This window comes from Sparus aurata, chromosome 12, assembly GCF_900880675.1.
Source record: "Sparus aurata chromosome 12, fSpaAur1.1, whole genome shotgun sequence".
Lineage (NCBI taxonomy): Eukaryota > Metazoa > Chordata > Actinopteri > Spariformes > Sparidae > Sparus > Sparus aurata.
The window spans coordinates 16,955,410-16,977,909 of NC_044198.1; the positions used below are offsets into that span (position 1 = coordinate 16,955,410).

Here is a 22,500-nt window from a genome sequence, read left to right on the forward strand (position 1 = left end):
CACCTTTAAAATTGAACTCTGTGTCAACGTTTGACGTTAACACCCTTACTTTTACTTATACCCGTTTTTCCTGCTAACGACAATTCAAATGATCAGTGTGAAAATAATATGCTTTGTGCTTTTAGCTTATGTGTTTGAACCATTAGGAAAAAAAATTAAATAGTAATTTAAGGGGCCTTATGTGACCTGCTCTGTTTATTAAATACTATTGAAAAGGTTGCATCACTTCTCAGTATCATCAAGTAAGAACAAGACAGTTGGTGCACCCCAAGTTTTCACAATCTTTTCTTTCAGCATGAAAAAGTGAACCACATCCTTCACAGCAGAGAGAATATGGTGTGACACAAACACATTAAACAAAGGTTATTGCTTAACAGGTACACTGGTATGTATAGTGTACAATAATTGGCAATGATTACCATTCCCATGTTCCTCTTTGTCCTTGTTACAGCTCATCCAAATTTTAAGATACATTTGTATCAGATTTCCCTTCTTATTTTACAACATTTGAACATAATGTAACCGCATACTTTATTTTTTCAATGGAAGAGAACAATCCATTGAGTTTGCAAGGCGTATGTATCCACACAACCATTTGTTTCCGTTGCATAGTTCAGTGTAAGATACAGTATGTCTACATTGCTCCTCAAAAAAAACAAAACATTTCAAATAATATATATATAGATATACAGTATATTAATGAAATAATCCCTTAAACCATTTTGTGCAAAGTTATGACACTGACTTCCACAAGTATATGAGAAGTTCAACTCTACATTTATAAAAGGTCCCATAGTTGTGAAAGTGAGATTTGCACTTCTTATGTGATGATAAGCAGCCCGCATTCAGAAACTGTGCCTTCAAGCGAGCTGTCCAGACTTCTGTCAGGTTGTGATGTCACAACTGTACAGTCACTACCTTCAGCCATACCCCCTGGTAGAGGTGCCTTTGAAACATGGCGGGTGGCGCTTGCTCAGGCCCACAAGAGCTGACCAATCAGAGCAGACTGGGCGTGGGTGTGGGGCCTTAAAGAGACAGGAGCTAAAATGAAGTGTTCAAACAGAGGGTAAATAGAGGTGCTACAGCACTGGACAGTACGAGAAAACTGATGGGTTTTTAACATTAACGCATGTTTTTTCATTTTCTAGTAGACACCGGAAATTAAAGTTTAAACAAACTGAACATAATATGGGACCTTTAATATAATTGAGAGATTGAATAAATATAATCTTCTGCATTGACGAGGGAAAAGCTGTTAAAATTGCTTAAAGCTTGCTTGGAAGACTGTGAAATTTCAAAATCGGATCACAACATAATGTCTCAGATTAATCTGGTACCGGGTGGAGTCAAACAGCTTGACTCCAGATGCCGGACAGGGCGTTTTAAAGTAGTTGCAGATGTTTGAAGCTGGCATATTGAACATATTCAGGTTGAAGAATTTACAGTATTTTAGATCACTGTTGTCTGACCTCAAACTTATTGACCAACAATTCAAATACTTGTGAGGAGCACTGTAAAAGGTACAAAGTGTCACCGCTACAAGTATTCATATAGGACCATATATCATACCCTCAAGATTAATTTAGGTTGTAACTATGGTGTAAAAAAAAAAAATACTCCCAGTGCAAACTTTGGCTCATAAAGTAGAGTGAAACAACTTGAAACATCTATTTCAAGTAACAGACACAAGAAAGAAAAAAAACAGACCAATTTTGAGAGAGTGATGAATGAGAGGGACATCATGGCAAACTGGCCTTCTGGCGTTTCATTACAGTACCACTGTATATGGCTAATAAACACCGCAATTGTGCATTTGTACTTAACCTCCTAGACATCTGGATATGAGGTGAGCCACAGCCCACAACTCCAAACCATGAAGACAACCTTAGAGGCTTTCCCTGTAACGAAGATCACAGGAATTTAACAGCACACTGTATACCTGCCGAAGAGTACTTACAGGAGCAGGATTCACTGTAACAACTTGATATTTAAACATTTCTCATACTGTTAGATTCCTTTTTAAACATTTTTTGGTGTCACTACCCAGATTGCCCTGAGGTTAAAGTTAACAATCCCGAAGGATTTCCTATTTAACAACTTTAATTTAGTTAAATAAATTATATAAATTCTGAAATAAAAAATTGTATTATAATATGTATTCTGACTAACTGTAGAGCCTCCCTCTATGAAATCCTTCTTCACACTTCTTCAGTGCTTCACAGTGGTGGATAATCTGCACAGGTCTACGAAGACTGGACTGGTCTCTGTCCAGGAGGGGGATCATCAGTCATGAATCATCCCTCCTTATTCGTGCTTCTCTCCCTCACCGTAGACCTTCCGAAGGCTTGAGTCCAGCAGGAAATCCACCGACCTACAATGTACAGAGAAGGAACATATTGTGACACTGGGCACATAATGCAGCCTTTTCTAAATTAATTTCATAAAAGGTTGAAATGATCTATGAAAACTACTTTAACTTCTGCTATAAAGGCAAACCAGCTCTCAAATCTAAACATGTGAAGAAGACCATCCAATTTTAGAAGAGTGAAGTAAAAAAATAAAAACAGGCCTAATTGCCTACCTCTTAATGGAGGGATGTATGAGTGGAGGTTAAGTATTGTGATGCGTACTGTGATCTTTAAGTGTCTTATCAAGTGGCACGTTTTCCCTAGATACGCCATTTTTTCCTACTTCAAGTATAGAAAGGGCTCACTAGTATATACTTTTATTTTGAAGGCTCAGTCATTTCCTTAAAACAGCTGTTTTAGCAAACATTACTCAAACAGGAGGACTCGTTTCAGCAGGGGATTAACTACACATTTGGTGGAGTAATTCCGGCTGCATGGGGACATATGTGGGATTAACAACAGTGTGTGGGTTCATGGCGATGAAAGAACAGGTCACCCGGTGCCACAGTGTGGCTCATTCATGCGTTTTCAATCATTTTTAGACAACAAGGCAGGATTATAGCATGGGGGAATAAACTATACCAGGCTTTGGATATACAGACATTTATTAGCAGGATTAATATGCTGTGGGTTTTAGTCTTTTAATGTGATTTGCTGATAATCAGAAAAAAAATAGAATCACACCAGACCAATCCTTTTATAGTATACAAAGAGTAGATAAAGCCTACGACAACATATCAGTGTTGAAATGAGCTGTCAGCATCAACTTTGTGCCCAACGCAGCAGCAATCATGTGTGAGCAGCCTCAACTCTTACATAATGGACAACTTACATAATCAGCATGGATAGAAAGAAACAAGAACACTGCCAACCTGTCAATAGGAGTGATGATGAAGGGGATCGTAGAGAGGCCGATTGCTGTGGTGGTCCACTTGCGGACAGAGAGGGGCAACTTGGTGGTCCTGCCCAGCAGGTAAAGAGACGCAGCACACACCCGGTTGATGGTGAAGCCCGGGATCATCACAGAAGCGAGGGCCTGCCACACGAACGTGTCCACCACTGCCGCCGCTACCCGTGTTGTCCTGCCTGGGTTGTCCCCGTGAGCCTGAGTAACAGATGGAGGAAAATAAGAAAACTGCAGTAGTCACAGCAAAAAATACACAAATTCATTAAAAGAATGACTCAATGTAATTTAGTCTTAAATTTCTGTTTTCTAGCTTCTGTATTCTATGTGATCATCTAAGAAAGTGGGCGCTAGTTTTTCTGGCTTGTCACGCCTTTAAAACAAACAAAACATGGCTACCTGCGACTTTTTAACCAGTAACATGTGCTGACCAAGAGTGTTTTTTTCTGACTTAATTTCTAAAGCAGGAGTAGACAAAAGAAGCACAACCTAAAGGAGCAGGAACACTTTTTCTCTCCTCTCTCGTGCTCCCTGATGATCATCTTGTAATCCCATGTTGGAGCCCTGACCCTAGCACTTTATGCCTCTTTCTCATTGCATAAGAAATGACACTTGACCAATTATCAATGAAGCGAACACATAGAAATGTTAATATCTTACCTCCGCTGCCTTCTTCCCTTTGTCCACAGCATCAGCAGTAACGTACGCCGTGGCCACAGCGTAGCTGCCCCATACTGCGCTCACTGGCACCAGAGCACGAAAAGCCTCCCCGACCTCATTAGCATAGCCTGTGGGCACACATACATAAATGCAGATAAGACTTTAACCTTCTTAGTCTCCTCTAAATGCACCATCAATGCTAACATGGATACATTTATTGAAACATTAACTGAGGTTTGGTGCCATTCTGAGCAGGGGGGCAGTGCATTAAACATTTAAAAGCTCACTTTTTAAGTGATGACACATCTTTGAGCGCTCCCAGATGTCACATTGTACTTTCTCCAAATTCCAATACATGCATCGCGAAACCTACCAAAGGCTAATAACCCCTCAACTTTATCTGACGTTGTAAAAAATGGATAGTAACATTTGGTAAATTATGCAATGCCCATTTCCACAAGGCTCAGATGACTCCAACGCCCTTGATCTGTTTTAAAGGACTCACCTGTGCCGTACGCCACGGCACATGTAAATCACCGGTAAAATTAACTTGTCACACGGGAAGAGTTTATCTTCGGTTCAGTGATGAGAGAACCATCAGAGTGTTGTGAGGTCAAATTGTGCGGTTTGTCTTCATCTATGGATAACTGACGCTGGTGTGCAAAGACTACATTTTACTCTGTGACTACTAGTGACGAAGCCACCGTGTCACAATGAAACACTGCTTGGTGACAGTTTGTTTTCTCCCCAAAATGTATTTTTTAGCTGAACAAATACAGACCAATCACTGGAAGTCATTGTACGTATCAGTTTTTAGGCTTCTTATTCTTTATTCTTCACTTACAGGAATGGAATCAGGATTTAGTGAGGAAACTGGAAAGATTCAGATCCTGAGAGCCTTCATTAACATCCCGATTACAGAGTTCCATTTAAATGTAATTAATCCTCATAACTACTTACAGGCTTATCAAAATGCTACAGATTTTTATCTTGCGCATTGAGTAAAATAATCATTATTATATGTTTATTTTAATTAGTGTCAGCTATATCCTGGTGTGCTTTTGTTTACTCTGCAGAAGCTGGAGAGTAGTATTCATATGAACTAGTCACACATAATGAAAGATATATTTTTTCTTATACTTTAATATTTATATGAGTATTTTGCCGACTTATAGAGCGTGTGTGGACGACTTCACTTCTTTTTGTGTGATCACCTAGGAGAGTAGTACTGATGATCTTGGGGTATCTTAAGTGTTTTGGATGATACCGATGAGTTCCGTATAATGTGGTATACAGACAAAATTTAGGGAAAAGAGAGTATTTGCAGAGGCCCTGAGAGTTGTGGTATCTTTACAGGGAGAGAAAAACATGCATATAATTCTTTAATATATTTACAAAGATAAAGATATCAAATACTGTCCTAAAAAAGTTCCATGCATTACTTTGAGGCTGCTATGGACTCCCACACAACAGCTTTTCCTTGCTTGCTTTAAGAGTTTTCATTGGAATTCAGCCTTTAGGAAGACATGCAGAAGTGAATCATGCTTCCGCAACTTCCTTAAGAGGGCAAATCACATGACAGCTTTGTTTTTTTGTTTTTCGATTGTCTCCAAGCAGCAGCTAAAGATCACATCACACCCTTAAAACTCAAAAACGAATCATTGTCAGTCATTTTTAGGACTGAGCAAGAACCAAACAATAATTTAAAACTGCCTCGAACCACAGAGGCGCTATTTGTCTCAGGAAAAGGCGAAAGGCAAACGCTGCTGCACGTTAAAACAAAAACCACAGCTGCGACATGTGCTCATAAATCCAGATTTGAGTTTGCGTAACATTTAGCTGCATCACCACGATTCAAGGAAACGCGTTTCTCCAACTCTTACGGAGAAACTACGGTACAAGAAACATGTGTCTGAGAACAAGGACCAGAAGCTGAGCTAAAGCACACACAGTGCAATGTCTTAAAGAAACTGTGACAGTGAAGTGGAGCAGTAAAAATATCCATTTATGTGATCCACTCTTTATGTTTTCATATAACAATGAAAACCTCTCTACTACGACAAATCAAAATGTCTGCTGGGAAGGCTGGCAAAGAGAACAAGACAACTTTATGGAGCTTGGTCTTTCGCTCTAAGCTACTTTGTTTAGTGCTGTAGTCGTGAAAATGATAGCAGAGTTAACTACTGGATCTGGAGCTCCAGAAGCCCTTCTGAGCACAAGGTGATAAGGAGCCGTACTGGTATAATAAAACAAGATAACAAGAAGAGCCGAGATAAGATTATCTTCCAGCGAGGTACAAGTTAATAATAAAATATGCCATGCCCAGGCATAACGGGCTGGAGTCCAATTCTGACCCGTGAGCAAGAGCTTCAGATTACACTTTGTGATTCAAGTGTTTGCCCTGAGCCCAGTAAAGCGTGAAGGTGAGTGCGCGTGTTCACAAGATGCAGAATGCAGGAGAAACAGAAGAGATAAAGAAGATGGCAGAGCAAGAGGGGAAGGGTGTGAAGACTGTGATGGTGAGTGATAAAAGGAGAGTGAGATTCAGAGTTATCAGGTAACAATGACTGGCAGCCAGAAAAAAGAGGAGAAATAAAGATGACAATCATATCCGGGCTGTGATCTGCGGCTCACCTCTGCTGCTGTGTTATTTAGTACTACTGGATTTGAAAAAAAAAATGAACTGGGGAGCTACATCACCTAGAAAGAAACACTCATCTGCAAGGACATCAGGCAATCATATCTTTGCTCCAACGTGATCCACTTTCAATTAGCCAGCTGTACATTTCCACAGAAGGTCTTTGGTCTTAAAAGGGCTTTAGATCCATTAGGCTGGTGGAACCACTAATACATGATGTCTGTTTGGTCAAAGTGTCTGTGTTGGTGAATATGTGATCTGTTCCCACACGCAAGAGTTGGTGAAGTCCATGTCTGACAGCTGTAATGACATCAAAATGTACAAAAGGTCTTGTATGGATTTTCTTGCTCATTCTGTTGGATAAAAACACCACTTTTCAAGTTAAACCCCATCTTTGTTACATAACCACCACATCTTTTCCAGACATGTTAGAGAATTATGAAAATCTTTTCTTTCTTTTTTTTGTGCTACTTTGGCTGTGATGTCAAATAATATATTGAATCTAAAGTGGCAAATAACTACTAACATTATCAAATAAATGGGATGGAGAAGAAAGTACAATAATTGCATCAAAATTTAGTGGAAGACTAAGTAAATGCCTCAAAACTGTACTTAAACCATCAATAGACAGGGTTTCCACTTCAACGTATCATTACTAAGTAAATGTTGATTGCACAGTGTAATGGATACGGAATAATGAAACCATCTGCATTGACGTTGGTTCCCTAGAAAAGTCAGTAACACTATATCATGTTGTCTGCCACCAGGAACACGGTTACGTGGTTGGAGGGAAGGCACGTTTTGTCCTCTGTTGGTGTTATTTGAAACTCTAAGGAAACAGAAATTATCCACTTTTTTTTTCTGTTGCCACTTCAAGTACAGCACTTGAGTAAACTCTACTTAGTTACTTCCCATCACTGATTACTCCAAACCTTGGCATTCCATTTTTTTATTTTTACTGCAAATGAACATCAGTTCCAATATCAGTTATCGATCTCCATCGTTACTAATAATCGGTTCACCAACTAGAAGGGGCACGTTGCAATCTCTGTTTCATGCTCATCCATGTAGAGACAGAGATGTCTATCTGCCCAGGCGGGATTAAAGATGTGAGCAAAAAGATTATATTTTTATAAAAGGGATAAACCGACTCACATGACATTACATGGTCACTGCTGGCCAATGTAAGCTGCAGAAGAGCAGGAGATTATGGCTTGTTCATGAGAGGAACAGCCTGCACAGTGGGGAGTGATGCAGTAAGAATGCCCTTCAGCTTTATTCTGCTGAACATGCCCCTCTCAGCTGACTGCTCGTTGGATGACAGTGAGACCGGTTTCAGGAGCGACCCTGGTGTGAGGACAGCCAGGACGCAATCACTGATATTACCTGTATCTATGACTGGTGCTGAGTTGTCTCTACAACTGTTGTAGAGACATGCCTGCGGGTGTTTCTCTGTGGTTTTGTGACTCATTGCCTCAACTTGCTAAACAACTACCTTTGAGTCAGGGCTGAGCAACAGAGACAACTCTTACTTAGCAATGAAGCTAAATACGTTGTGGTAAAAAAAAAAGAAAACCCCAATAACAACCATATTAACATCCACTCTTGGACTGCGTCCATGTTGTTCTTTTGTAACAAAATGTCCTTCAACAGCCAAGTTTGCTATAAATAGAATTTTAACAGAGAAGTTAGCCGGGCGTGCTAACCTTTAGCTAGCTAGCACACAGGCAGCTCAGGGTCAGGACGGCTCCGGTGTAACGTTACCTCTCTCTTCTGTAACGTTAGAGTGACTGTTAATCTGTCACGTTCAGCTCGGGACTGAGCCGCTACAGGAGGGGAAATAAAACAGTACATACCCAGGAAGCGGACCCATGTATCGCGATAAATGTCGACCGTTTTGCTTGTTTTTTCTTCAGTGGGATCCATTCCTTCCTGCTTTTACTCCATCCCCCTGTACAGGACTATGTAAACGCGGCGTGATGAGTGTGAGAAACCCGACAGGGAGCAGGGGCAGTGAAGGGGGCGTGATCTAAACTACAGCATCCAACATGCAACACCACGACTCGACACAGGAGGGCAGCAGAACGTCTGCTTTACTACCGCTGCCCTTTCCCATTTCAACAATCAAAAATATGACAAAAACTCAAGAATCTGTCCACAAACTCGATCATCAAACAAGATTAAGATGTGGATTTCACTAACTAAAATTACATTTTTGTAGACTAACTGCTGTTCACCTACCTATTAAAGTAATCACTCTGGAATAGAAATCCGAATTGCCCATTTACGTGGAAATTAGTTTTTGGCTTTGAAAGCAAAACTATGTCAGCCCATTTCCATCATTTTAAGGGATAAAAACATGATGAAAAAATATAACGATAGTAATACGTCATAATGATGAGATAAAGGTCAGAATAATAGATAAAAGTCCTAATTATGAGTTAGAAATTTAGATATGTGGGCTAAAAAAAATCCTAATTATGAGTTAGAAATGTAGAAATGTGGGTTAATAAGTCATAATGATGAGTTAAAAGTTGAAAATGTGAGATAGATAATTACAATTTATCTCATAACTATGGCTTACCATGTGAATATTTCATCAAGCTTTGTTTTCATTTTATTGTCTTTCTATAACTGGAAGAAAAGGGGCATCCAAACAAAACACATGGTGAAATACATATGAAAATTAATCCATACAAACATCCATACATACTCTTAAGAACTTCCTCTGCCTTGGGTTAAAATGCGTGACTTAAAAACAAAAAGTAAGCAGGCCTGTAACAATAACCATTTGGGATGAAAGCACTAAAGTGACACTAAATAGCCTACTTCTTGGATAGACATCCACATAGGTCCACACTGTCCCAAGACCCAGACGCCCAAAGGCCCCATGTTTTGTGGTAATATGATTAATTGCAAATTTTGGGGGGAAAATACACCATTACAGCATATAACCTGCATTTTTGCCTCTTTCTTGAGGCCTTGCCCTGCTGCAGCGCTCTGTCTAGTTTTGATATTGCGTTTTCATTGTGCATATTCACTTATAAATTATTAATGATTAACAGACAAACTGATGGTGGAGCAGTAGCCTGTTTATTTAATTCCTGTACAGCTGCTATCTGTAAACTGTGTGCTTGTACTTGATGGGTACTTAACAATACAATACAATACATGCACGATGCAAAGTGTGTGGGTGGAACCAGAGGTCAATATGGGTCCACAGTTCAATTTTGCAATGGGGCTCAGCATATGGTGTTATTGTGCCATAGTGTTGTAGGTGTAGAGCAAGCTTAGTAGCTGACAAAGCCCTCAGTAGAAAGACAGTTTGCATAAAGAGCCTACATGAAAGGGGTTGAGAGAGGCAGAGGCACAGTATTGTGCAGTATAACTGACCTGAACAAAATTACAGAAAAAGGGTCAATTTCTCAGCTAGTTGTTAAAAAAACGGTGGGGCTGTGTATGTACACAAAGCGTTGTTTGTTCTTGGCTGTCAACACACTATTATTATTCTTGCACATCTGCAGCGTCCCCCAACATCCATGCCACATACATATGTATTAATCAGCTGATTAAGCAGCATTACAAATTATAATAGGTCTGTTGCTCAAGTTTGAATAATGTCACATTGAAAAAAAAGTTGGCACTTCACGAGTAACCATTATGTAGTGGAAATGAAGCAATGATGATAATGTATGCAGCTTCAGCTTTAGTTTTAGAATAACAACAGTTAGGCGGATGGATTATCAATAGATGAGTAAGGAAATGTAATAAGAGAGAGAGTACACATTTTTCAGCTTTTCAGTCATATATTGTGGAAGTACTTGAAAGTAGGTGCAGTATTTACCCTGAATTCAAATAGAAAAGCTGCAGATGAATATCTGGATTACCATCAGGGTTAGGATTATTACAATTTCTTAATACAGTTAATTGCAGCTCGGTTACAGCCACACATTTTCAATTTGATAAGTTAATTGATTCATTTTCAGTGTAGACACTCTGTAGGACAGTTGTACAGCAGCACATCCAATTAAAACCGCGTATTCTGATTAACAATCGAAGGAACCAATAGCAACGAGCCATGTAACACAGTAAACCAATAGAAAGGAGACTGACGCTGTAGTAGGAGGGATTTTGACCAGCGATGGCGGCCGACGGAAGGAATCACTATTGCAGGGAGTCCAAAATGCCATTCAGACGGAAAATAATGCCGTTTATAACACATTGGACGTTTATTGTACTTCTTTTTAGTGCAAGCTTGTGTTCTGCCGACGACGACCACGAGATGGAAGAGTTTTTGAAGCGGGAGCACTCGCTTTCCAAGCCGTACCAAGGTAACGCTACCCGTTAGCTCGACCGTTAACGTTACTCCCCATAGTACTAGAGGCTGGCGACAGATGATTCCAGAATAAATCATGGAGCGTTTGAAATACATACATGTTTGAGTTGTTCTCCTCCTAAAATGTCGTGAGTTGTCTTTTAACGCTTTAACTAAAAGGTCCCTGCTGTCACATTCAGCCAAACAAGCCTATATTTTTATTTGATAAACATTTAATACCTCTTGGCTGTCTTTTTTGTTAAAACCCTTTGCATGAATGCTTTGTCTATAATTCTGATAAAGGTGTTTTGGTCGTTGTGTCCTTTTGGCTTGGTGAGCTACATTGTGCTGTGTCAGGCTTACTCATGATAATGGTACTGTCCGTGCACCCAGGTGTGGGATCTTTAGGCTCCTCCCACTGGGAGCTAATGGGGGATGCCATGGTAACCACAGAGCAGGTGCGCCTCACACCTGACATGCAGAGCAGGCAGGGGGCAGTGTGGAGCCGCATCGTGAGTATACACCCTGTACTGTCCCGTGATCACACACCATGGTCGTATTTAAAATATACAGGTGTTGTAGCTGATACAGACACAGTGACAGCCAGCAGGCACAGAGGTAAAACTGACACAGTCTAATACACACAGCCCTACAACAAATCTCACCTGCAACCATGCTAAAATGTTCAGTTTTTGTTAAAGCTGTAACTGTGTTGATTCAACTACATGGTCAACTTGTAACGTTTACACCAAGATGGTTATCAAGTGTTAGATCTAACATCATGATTTGTATGGTAGCCTAGTGGTATTAGTGGTTGCATTGACTTTTAACGATCATAAGGTGGTATTTACTTTATGATTAGTCAGTGAAATAAAGATTAAGTATGGGTTTGGTGTGGTTAAGGTCAGTGGGAGGATGTTTTGACAACAGAACTTGGCTGACATGTCTGTCTGTCATCTGCTTTGCTGTAAACCTGTTGGACCTTATCTCACACCAAACGAAAAAAGACACACCCTCATTGTGTGCTGCCCATGGTTGTATGAGTGAAGACCTGCTGACCCGAAATGGCACCAAACCCCTATGAACATTTGAGTGTTAATACTTAAAGTGGATCATGTGTTGCCCTGATATTTCTTAGTCGCGTTGGAGTCTGTTTCACCTTCAATTTGTGTTTTCTCTTTTGCCTTGACCTCAACCCAACCAGTCTTTTATGCAACACCTATAATAAGTGTAAACTAAACCCTAACTCCAGCAGTGTCAGACAGGGTTACAGAAGACACTATTGAAAGCAAAACCAGACTCAACAGCTGATTACATTTTGGTCAGGTGTGACTTTTACGTCCCCAAATTCAAAATCTGAGAATCTCTCGTATTTCTGTCATATGTTTATTGCCTATTTGTTGGATGAATGTCTTTATTGGCTGGTTTTGTTTAACTTCTGAGTGTTTGTCTGTGTTTTCTAGCCTTGTCATCTGCAGGACTGGGAGATGCAGGTGCACTTTAAGATCCACGGACAAGGAAAGAAGAACCTGAATGGTGACGGTTTGGCCATTTGGTACACTAAGGAACGTATGCAGAAAGGTAAATGCTTAATAACACATTGTTTATCTCTTAAGAAACTCAAATTCTTAAAATTAAATTAAATATATTATTAACCCTCTTGTCTTTTCATGCCTTTACAGGTCCGGTATTTGGGAACATGGACAACTTCACTGGTTTGGGTGTGTTTGTGGACACGTACCCAAATGAGGAGAAACACCTAGAGGTATGCCAGAGCAGGGCTGCTCAGATCTCACACGTTGATGCAAAGTAAATTAGGGTTGTGTGACTGCAAGGCATGGACTAATGCTCTTGCAAGTTTGTGTAAAAGGGCTGTTTTTGTGTTCTTTTGTGCAACCATTTGGAGACAGGCGCAGAAGAAAAGATATACTCCTCGCACCCAGGTAACTGGCTTTTGGAACATTGGAACCCGAACTTAAGTCTGACCTTATTAAACAGCCTCCATAAGCATGCTTCTCTGATCGAAAACATACTTGTCTTTGAAACGGTACTGTGAAGTGCTTGTCTTGTTGTTTCTCTGCATGGCTTCTGTGTTGTCTGAAACATACTTTCCTAAAAGTTTTGTAAAACTAAAAAGATAATGTTTATGATATAGACCAGTGGTTGTCAAAAAGTAAACTGTCACGGATGAGACCATGGACCCCCATTTCATTTTATTTGTGCTTTCAAAAATGTATCAATTCTCAAATAAGGTGCTTATATAAATCAAGAATGTTCCCTTTCTCTTGTGACCACAAGAGGATCTTCCCCTTCGTTCTGGCCATGGTTGGGAACGGCAGCATCAGCTACGACCATGAGCGGGACGGTCGGCCCACAGAACTGGGCGGCTGCAACGCCATGGTGCGCAACCTCAAGCATGACACCTTCCTCTTCATCCGATACATCCGCCGCAGGCTCACGGTGAGCAACACACACTGTGATCCACATCTTCAATTATCCACGGTAACAACAGTGCTTAGCACACGTAGACACGTCCTCATGTCCTCAACTATCTAACCTGTAATTAGCATACACTTGGTGAACTGAGTTGAACTCGCTAATATTAATTTAAACTATATCTATATGAAGTGTAGGTTGGCTGAGCATGCATGCTTTATTTACAGCTAGGCCCTGTTTATATTGACACTAAACAATAGAATAAAGTGATAAGTACAGACACAAACAGTTCAGTTCAGCTCCATTAAAGTATGTTCAGATAGGTACTTTCTAAACTACACCTGGCTTGTCCAGGGTTTGTATGAAGAAGCAAATTTGTCAGTTATCTACATAACTTTGAGAAAAATTATAGTTCAGTCAGTGTCCAAGATTTAAAGGGACATTATGTAGTTTTGGAGAATACATTTTATATTGACAATATAAATAAGGTAATAATACAAACACATTTTTTTTTTTTTTTACACAACTGAATAAACAAGCTGTTCTCAAAGGAAATAAGGTCCCCCAGAACAGCTTGAAGCTAAAAAGATGGCAGGGTCCGCCACATATAAACATCAAGTAAATCAGTATGAATTGTGTTGTCCTATAAGATCAGTTTGTTTAATCAGACAATGAAGATCTTTCTCTTGTGATTAACAATTATTTCCCAAAGCTACATAGTGCACCTCTAAAGGGATTGTTCATTCAGATAACTCGGTAAACCTGCTTAACAGAACTGAGAGCCAGATGCCAAGGTATTTACATTCTGCTATTCTCTAAACATCACAGAATTTAATTGATTGCCTTTGTTCTCCAGGTGATGATAGACATCGACGGGCAACATGAGTGGAGGGACTGCCTGGACATACCCGGGGTGAGGCTTCCACAAGGCTATTATTTTGGAGCGACAGCCATCACTGGAGACCTCTCAGGTAAACGGCTTTCATGGTGCCAAACCCCCTTTAAGTCTTTTTAGCTTCGCCACTCCAAATGTAAATACACTTATATCTTTGTATGTTTGTCATTGGAAGTACTTACTATAAAGAGAATAATGTATGAATATGATCAACCTGATGTGCATTATTGATTTGGGACAAACAAAGCCTTTTAAAAGAAACAAACATTACTGACAAATGTATTGATGTATACAGATATGGCAGCTTATCACATTGTGACAGCTATGTAGAGATTAGATTCAAATTGAATGAATTGATCCTTTTATGTGATGAGCCTTCAGACTCAGTGATACAGACACAATTCACTGCCAGTATTGCTGCTTTTATTTTTTCTGTAGAAACGTCTGCAGTGTTAGTGTGAGGCCCTTTAATCACATATATTCACCTCTAATTGATGTGTCATGTGCCTTTTCTCTAAATGTAATCTCAGTTTCTGATTCTCAATTTTACAGATAACCATGACATCATTTCCCTGAAACTCTACCAACTCACGGTGTTGCGCAGTCAGAAAGAGGAAGAAGAAGAGGAAGAGGAGATAACCATACCCAGTGTAGATAACATTGAACTACTCATATGTAAGACACACACACACACACGCGCACGCACTTGCGCTGTCTTTTTTCCATGTTTCACCACCTTCACTGTCATCCCTTCATCCAACTACCTTCTACCCATTCTTAAGCTCCCAAACTGTCGTCCTCTCTTCCAGCGAGAGACAAACCCGAAGAAGGGATGAGCGGAATAGCCATTTTCTTCACCGCTCTCTTCTCCATGCTGGGTTGCATCTTCCTGATCGTCATCGGCCTGATCGTCTACAGCCACTGGAATGAAAGCCGACGCAAGCGCTTTTACTGAGAGACAGAAGGCGAAAAAATAGATAAAGATTGTGTTAACTACTTTGGTCTGTGTACCCTGCTGCACTGAGACGAAAGTGAGACGTTGCTGTCGGCCAGTAGGGCGCAGCAGATTGTTTCAACCCAAGGACAACACTAGTTTGACAGGAGATGGAGTATCAGCTGCTACAGAGAGGCATTCTCTGTTGTGGCCATGTGGTAGTCATGAAGCAGTAGGAGGACTTCAGTCACACTCAGCACCCTGCCTGACACCAACCTGGCCTTACCATTTATCCACCTCTGTAGACATGCAGTATGTCATGTCATTTCTTATAAGCAGCTACATATTTATTATTTTTTGCTGCATTTGACAAATATGAAATTCTTTAAAAAATAGATCACTATCTAGTTCACAGATGTTTATTTTATGGCTTTGAGAAATATAAGTATACAGTGTGTTTCTTCTTGTGATTCGAAGCGCTAAACAAGCAGCACTACAACTGGTTATGACATCTTGACATGAAGATGCATCTCTACTCTTCCTTGAATTTGAAAAATACAGCTGTCATATTTTGCTTGTGTGTATGTGTGTGCTATAGTGAGCTGTATCTCCCCATGCTGTAGTTGTAGTATGCATGACATGGATTTTTGTATGAATCGTCTACCAACTAGTAGATCTTTTAATGTAAAGTATATGAAAAAAAGACCACTATCTCATTGATGCATGTGGCAAAGATTTGGGTGTTTCAGGGAAATATATTATCAAAATTCTCAGAAGATGTTTATTTCTAATTATTGCTGTTCCCTTCCCCAGAATGCATGTATTTAAGAAAATTGATTCTATAAAGTTTAGAGCAAAATCTTCTAAGTAAAAATGTCAGAAATGCACTGAAAGGATTTTTAATGACTACTTATTTATCGTGACTACTTTTGCTGAGGCTGTCTTTTTTGCACATTCAAGCCAAATCTGACCTTGTGTTTGCGTTTCCTTTGTGTTATGAGTAAAAACACCACCTCTGTGTTTCTGTACTGAATGTGTCAAATAGTGTATGAACTGAACAAACATGCTGGTTTGGCGTCAGGCTGCCTCCTCTGAATCTCTTGTTGACTTTCCTTCTGCTTTATGTTCTGCAAATGGTTCCAGTCGTCATGTCAGCATCATATATCTTTTACGTGGTGCTTTGTTTTCAATCGTGCAATGTGTGAGGTCTTCCTCATTTCCTGTGGCCACTTTGACAGCCGCCCTACCTTAACGATGTTGTGTTTGTTCCGTATAAAAGCCTTGTGCCTCATTTTTCCCATTCAGTGTCCCACAAATGAAATTTTTAACCATTTTTATCTTGTGTCGTTGTGATGACCTATTTGTCTTTTGTCAATAAAGACCAAACTGCATTATATTGTTTATGGCCTCTGGGTGTGAATATTGTCAGTGGCCAGTTTGTAAGGTACACGATTGAGTGCAACCCAAAACGGCATTAATGATGCAATATGTAAGAATTAAACATCTCTCGAGATGGCAGTATATTACCAGACTAACCGCTATCTTCTGCTAACTATCACTGCTGTTAGGTGGTTAGCTCAGTTGGCCATGCAGCTAGTTTTCTATTACCTGACTTTTACAAAGTGGTATAATGACACAGGATGAAGTTAGCATGCTATCCAGTTAGTCCCAGGGCTAGCTAGTTAGCATGGTAACTTGATAAGATACCTCTGCAGCACAATTTGACATAACGTCAACACTGTTGTTTCTTTACATTCTTTGATTATTTAATTTATACATGTTATAAACTATAATTCTGGTCATATCTTACACATTTTAGTAAATTGGTACACAGCTACGCATAAGCACAAAGACTGGAAACGGGGAAACAGCTGTCTTAACTTAGTCCAACTCAAACAGCTATCAGCAAATTAACGCGTTACTGTGTATTTTGTTTGATCACTGGTACAATAACAGAAATTCCTAAAACTGAACCTTTATGTTTTATATATTTAGCTGTACTTCTAATAATCTTAATGAGTTTAAGTTTGGAGGACAAAACAATTAGAAACACCTGTTGGGGTCATTTAGAATTAACACATTTCTAACAATGTCACCAAAACCCTTTGTAGAGGTAGATTTTATGGCAGAGCTGTTCTATTGAATTTCATTAGCTTGTACTGGTGAGCCTTATAAGGGGGGTCATGAAGTGTGTATGGCACCAACATACACATAAAACACAATATTGACCATAGTTGTGCACTTAAAAAAGTTTGATCCTGATGTTTCAACCTGAAGCAAAAGTTAAAGAATAAGTCAAAATCAATCAAAATCAAAGTTCAACTTTCCATGTGTTTCTGGATTACATAACATCCTGTCACTAACTGCCCGCAGTGCCTCTCACACTGCTGTTCGATAATCCTCCAGATCAATAACTCAGCTCTGTCACGTGTCTGTGTGGAACACTATTTTCAGTCTCGAGTGCTCAAGTTAATTTCCCTTTAAGCTCTCAAAGAAGCTTTTTCCCCCCCAGGCTTTACAAATGTGTAAGACTACAGGCTAGAATCCTGCAAAAGGTTATCTGAGGTCAAATCAATAAACAAGGGTCAGAGCGAATTGAGTGCCAATGTTTGTTTTATTAAAAAAATAAAATACAAATGATGACCCAACGAGTACACAGCAGACTTCTTGCTACAACCAAAGCATTTTATCTCATTCAGTGCTTTAATTTATTTATTTTTTCTCTCTTTTTTATCACTCCACTTATTTTGGCTTGTTTAAAGTCATTAGGAAACAACATGTAAAAAGACTCTGGTCTGTTTTTGTAGATGCCTGCTTCCTTCTCAAACTAGGATGTTTCTCATTTTGGCAAAAACAAAAAAGCAAAAAAAAAACACAGCTCAACCATGGCACCTCCATCTGTTTGGTATTATCTATGTTTGAGGGAAAAAAGTTTGTGTAACAGAAACACGCTGTTCCTTTCAGAGTGTTGAGGGGTCAAAGTTTACTAATGTGGTCTAAGCTGAGTGTTCCATGTTGAGGTCTTTCACGTGTATATTATATTAAAAAGAAAATCAGAAATCGATGGTGTAATAACTGAGGATTAAAAGGCAACAGTTAAATATTCAGTCAGCGAAAATTCATTCAAGATGGAGAAAAAGAAGAAGAAAGCTGTTGCTTAAACTGTAACAAACCAAAACACGTCAAATTAGTGCAACAAAAATGAAGGTTTGGAAAAGTGGCGTACAGGACAAATATACGAAAATATGAATAATGATCCACCGAAAACAATATATTCCAACTCTTTCCTTCAGCCTACGCAATCACTTAATGATGCGGTTTATTAGCTGCAAGTCAGGAGGTTTTAGAAAGTGTTAGTGGTTGAGGAGGCAGGCGAGGGGTAAAGAAAATGCCAAAAAAGAGGAGGAAAAAAAAAAAAAGAGGATATAAACTAGAATGGCTTTTTTACCCAAGCCCCCTCAGCTGACACTGAAGCATACATACTCACATCATTACAAGGTAATTTTTTTTTTTTTTTATACAAGTTTCCTTAAACAAATACATGTACACAGACCAACCCAAGTAGATTACAGTACAGCGCAGTAACACACATACTCAAGTTATATTGCTTGTACTGGTGCCCATAGACAAATGACGGAGGGATGTGAGAAAAAGGGGGGAGGGGGTCGCAGCATATAACAGTAGGTTTATGTTTTTGCATAGCCTAGTCGAGTAAAAGTACAATACACTACAGAGATGCGTGATGCAAAGGAGGAGACAACAGGAGGAGACAATTATCATGAAACGACTGCTTTGGCTTTATGAGACTGGTGGGTCAGAAATGTGTTAAAGATAACCCTGAGAGTGGGAAACCAAACAGACCATCGACATGACACACACACACACACACACGTTGGGGACAGTGATGATCGTTGTAGCGTGGAGATTGCCGAGACTTTGGTTCATTCTGAACAAGTGGATGTGCCCTCCCGTTTCAGAAGGCGGTGCAGCTGAGCAGCTACAGCTTCGGCGACAGAAAAAATAAAAATAAAAAATAAAAATTTAAAAACCCTGTCACAACCACACGTGCAGCTGGTCACATGAGAAACAGTGGAGGGGGAGGGGGGTTAAGGGATGTCGCATCACGCACCTCCGAAAAACCAAAAAAAAAAAGGCAAAGTCGAAGCCTATGACGCAAACATACTCAGTCATGTACAATCAGCTATAGTTAAATTCGAGCTCCACCACGACATTTTGAAAAAAACAAAGGACATCCACATCCAAACACTGACCATGCTCACGTCGCACACGTCTGTTCAGATAGTGGACCTCGGCAACTGTGGCTTTTAAACGAACAGCACAGAGCAGACAACTCACTCAGTAGAACGGATGGATGGATGTTTGTCCACAATATGATGACTGGTATAGCCCTTAATCTTAGTAAACATGTGAAAACAACGGAGGCATAGTAGTTGTTTTGGCAATGGGAAAACTATGGACCTCCAGTTCAGCTATCCTTCCCTCATTCCTCCCCCTCCCCTTTTTTATGTAGTCAACATATGTATACAAATGCACCTTAGCGAGAAGATTACAAAGCAATCTCTTGTTGGGAGTTTTGTCCTCCAAACACAAACAGGATTAATTACAACAAAACTATAGAAAATAATGGGTTTTTTTCTTCTTTTTTTTTTTTTTAACTCCTTTTCCTCATGAGTCAGTTCATGTCAGAATTGCAACCAGATCCGCCGTGGAACAAACTTAAAAAGAAACACACAGAGCACAAACGCAAAATCTGTTCTTGACATATTCTGTCGGTGCCACAGCGAACCACACACACAGTATTTTGAATCCAACTTCTCAGAAACAAAACCAGAACAGAACAGAACACGTGACGGTTTAAATCTTGTGGCTTTGACTTTTTTCTTCACCACATCCTCTTCTCACAAAGCAAGCGGAACAAGCTCGGGTGCCATTTTCCATTGATACAAAAGCGCTCCTCTGCACTGAAGCGATCATGCTTTGAACACAAACATTACCGTTCAAATGAAAACCCAGAAAAGATCTAGTCTAATAAGGCGGTAGCACATCTGTTTCTGCGTACAGAGGCGATAACTTATTGTGCAGCTCCATAATAAAAAGACATTTTGCTCCTAGAGATGCAGCAAGGCAGCTTGAGGTGTGTTGTTCGAAAAAATGTCTTATATTACTTGTGCCAACGGGTGTGCGGCCATGCTCACAATGTAACAGCTCCTCTGAAAAGGTCAATGTCATGTTAGTTTGGCTTCATATTTAAAGCGCCTGCCCGACTACGCAACGCAACCACTGTAAAGCTTTCACTCTTGCTGAAGAGCTGGCTCGATTAGGCCTATTTAATGAACATGAAACTAAACTGTCTTTCATTTGTGCATTCACTTTGTCTCATTCTATATTTATATGTTTGGTGAGCTTGCACTCTTGTTCACGCCCACAGCCAGAACACAGCTCTGGGTTTGCTGCTAGCTGGGAGAAGAGAGGAAACACTTACGAAGTTATACACTTATGTGCAGAACCCGGAGTCATGCGTTTTTTTTAAGATGACAGGATTTCCTTAATGTGTCCTTGTTCATGAAAAGAGGCACGCCAGTACTTCATAGTACAATACTACAAATATCTCCAGCAGTCATGAAATGTCTGGAATTTATTTGCCACTTTGCTAGCTTGAAATCTATGCTTAATAGCTTTCTGAACAGAACAAAAAAAAACAACAACACACACACACAGAAACCACTCCTAAATATCTAGGATATTGTTATCTTGGACGGATTCATGTGGAACAGAATATTGCACCATGGAGTGTCACATCATGATCATCAGGAGCAGTACTTTGTGAGCATGTGTGAAGCAGAGCGACTGACCTGAGTCTTTACACTGGGCCCATTTTGACGCACAGTATCAGAGCACACAAATAACACGTTTTTAAACACGGCTCCAAACTAAAGTTCGCGATGAAACATTTACTGACTTTTCAGTTACTGCTCGTCTTGTGCAGACCTTTTTTTTCGACAAATAATCTCACTTTACACCCCGTTCCACTGCTATGCTTTGGATACAAACTGTACAAGTACATCGGGCAAGCGACAGAAACATGCAGAGAAGCATGCAGTAGATCACGATAGATTCTGCAGCTGTGCCAGCACTGACGGGGCTGCAGAGTTGCGCCTGCACCCACCTCGAGTTGCTAATGCACCCGCCCTCAACTGCAAATCTCTCGCGATGCCAAGAGCTACGGGGGGGCCGAGACAGCTCCGGCCACTGACACTGCATAACAGCATATCATTGCACACAGTCATAACAAAACAGTGACACCCAGGGCGTCTAAACTTTAACCTCAGTCCCATTTTTCATTTTTTATTTATTTTTTATTTTTTAACCACAACATCTGGGTGTGTAGCCACTGTAGCCCACTATCACTTTGACAAACAGATGAGCAAAGCAACTCCTAGAAAATGCTAATCAACTCAAATATGAATCACAGAAATTCATGCCTCATGCAAAATACCAGTGCTTTTTAAAAGTTAATCCACCTCAGTGTCCGAATAATTATTTCAACCAGCACTTTAAAGATATACACGCACAAGACTCAACCCTTCCCTACTGCACTACAACATCCACTCACTAGTACACACTCTAGCAGCCCCCGTCAGGAGCTTTGTTGCAATTGATAGTGACACCTGCGGCATTTACCAAAGCGGAGCTGGTTATGACGTGAAAAAAATAAAGCGGGTTACATCCTCCGTTATGAACATCCAAACTATAAAGAGCCAAATGCTGCCACTACTCACTCTGACATTACACGGTAAGTAAAACACGCTAACACAGAGCCACCACAAGGTTTTTTATCGATTGAAAAAGAACTGGTGGCAGAGCCCTCTCGGCTATTACCATGAATTTTTATTCAGTCCGAAGCTGAAGAGGGGAGATCATGTGCACACAATCGATAAATCATTCAAAGCTGGTCACTCCTTACCAACAGTCATGGTGATTGGTGACCACAAAATGGATCTTAAAGAAGGGAAGAAAAAAAAAAAAAAGGGCTGGTGGTTGGGGTAGGGGAGGTGTGTGTGACATTTAAAGCCCAAAGACAAAACAACAAACTCCTTTCCGTCTCCGTCCTCTGCTATTTGTGGGCGTACATTCTCCCCCACTCTGGATGCGAGAAGTCCCACACACTTCACACCAGACGCTGGCTGCCGTGACCTCAGAGCTGACATCACCGTGCAGCTGTGCCCTAGATTTCACAGCACACACACACACGCACAAACTCTAAATGCTCACATGCAGCTTTCAGTGGA

At 40.2% G+C, this 22,500-nt stretch overlaps 3 protein-coding genes across 3 annotated transcripts in view; 1 reads left to right on the forward strand and 2 right to left on the reverse strand.

Moving 5' to 3' along the window:
• Positions 1-8,627, reverse strand: part of mtfp1 (mitochondrial fission process 1) — a 9,387-nt gene extending 760 nt beyond the window's left edge. Inside the window, exons 1-4 of the mRNA XM_030436490.1 lie at positions 8,467-8,627; positions 3,973-4,100; positions 3,281-3,513; positions 1-2,371 (exon numbers count right to left, since the gene is read on the reverse strand). The exon at positions 1-2,371 is cut by the window's left edge and continues 760 nt beyond it. Of these exons, the coding sequence (XP_030292350.1) occupies positions 2,305-2,371; positions 3,281-3,513; positions 3,973-4,100; positions 8,467-8,536 (498 nt within the window). The 5' untranslated portion in view covers positions 8,537-8,627 and the 3' untranslated portion in view covers positions 1-2,304. The remainder of the gene's footprint in view (positions 2,372-3,280; positions 3,514-3,972; positions 4,101-8,466) is intronic.
• A 2,105-nt stretch (positions 8,628-10,732) lies between these two features.
• On the forward strand, positions 10,733-16,591 carry lman2la (lectin, mannose-binding 2-like a). The gene is made up of 9 exons (XM_030435117.1): positions 10,733-10,941; positions 11,319-11,437; positions 12,389-12,506; positions 12,608-12,690; positions 12,836-12,868; positions 13,224-13,385; positions 14,218-14,332; positions 14,809-14,931; positions 15,066-16,591. Exons 1-9 carry the CDS (start codon positions 10,752-10,754, stop codon positions 15,209-15,211), a joined length of 1,089 nt encoding a protein of 362 aa, XP_030290977.1. The 5' UTR covers positions 10,733-10,751; the 3' UTR covers positions 15,212-16,591.
• A 1,194-nt stretch (positions 16,592-17,785) lies between these two features.
• Positions 17,786-22,500, reverse strand: part of wbp1 (WW domain binding protein 1) — an 11,546-nt gene continuing 6,831 nt past the window's right edge. Inside the window, exon 4 of the mRNA XM_030435118.1 lies at positions 17,786-22,500. This exon is cut by the window's right edge and continues 1,175 nt beyond it. The gene's annotated coding sequence lies outside the window, so the exon portion shown is untranslated.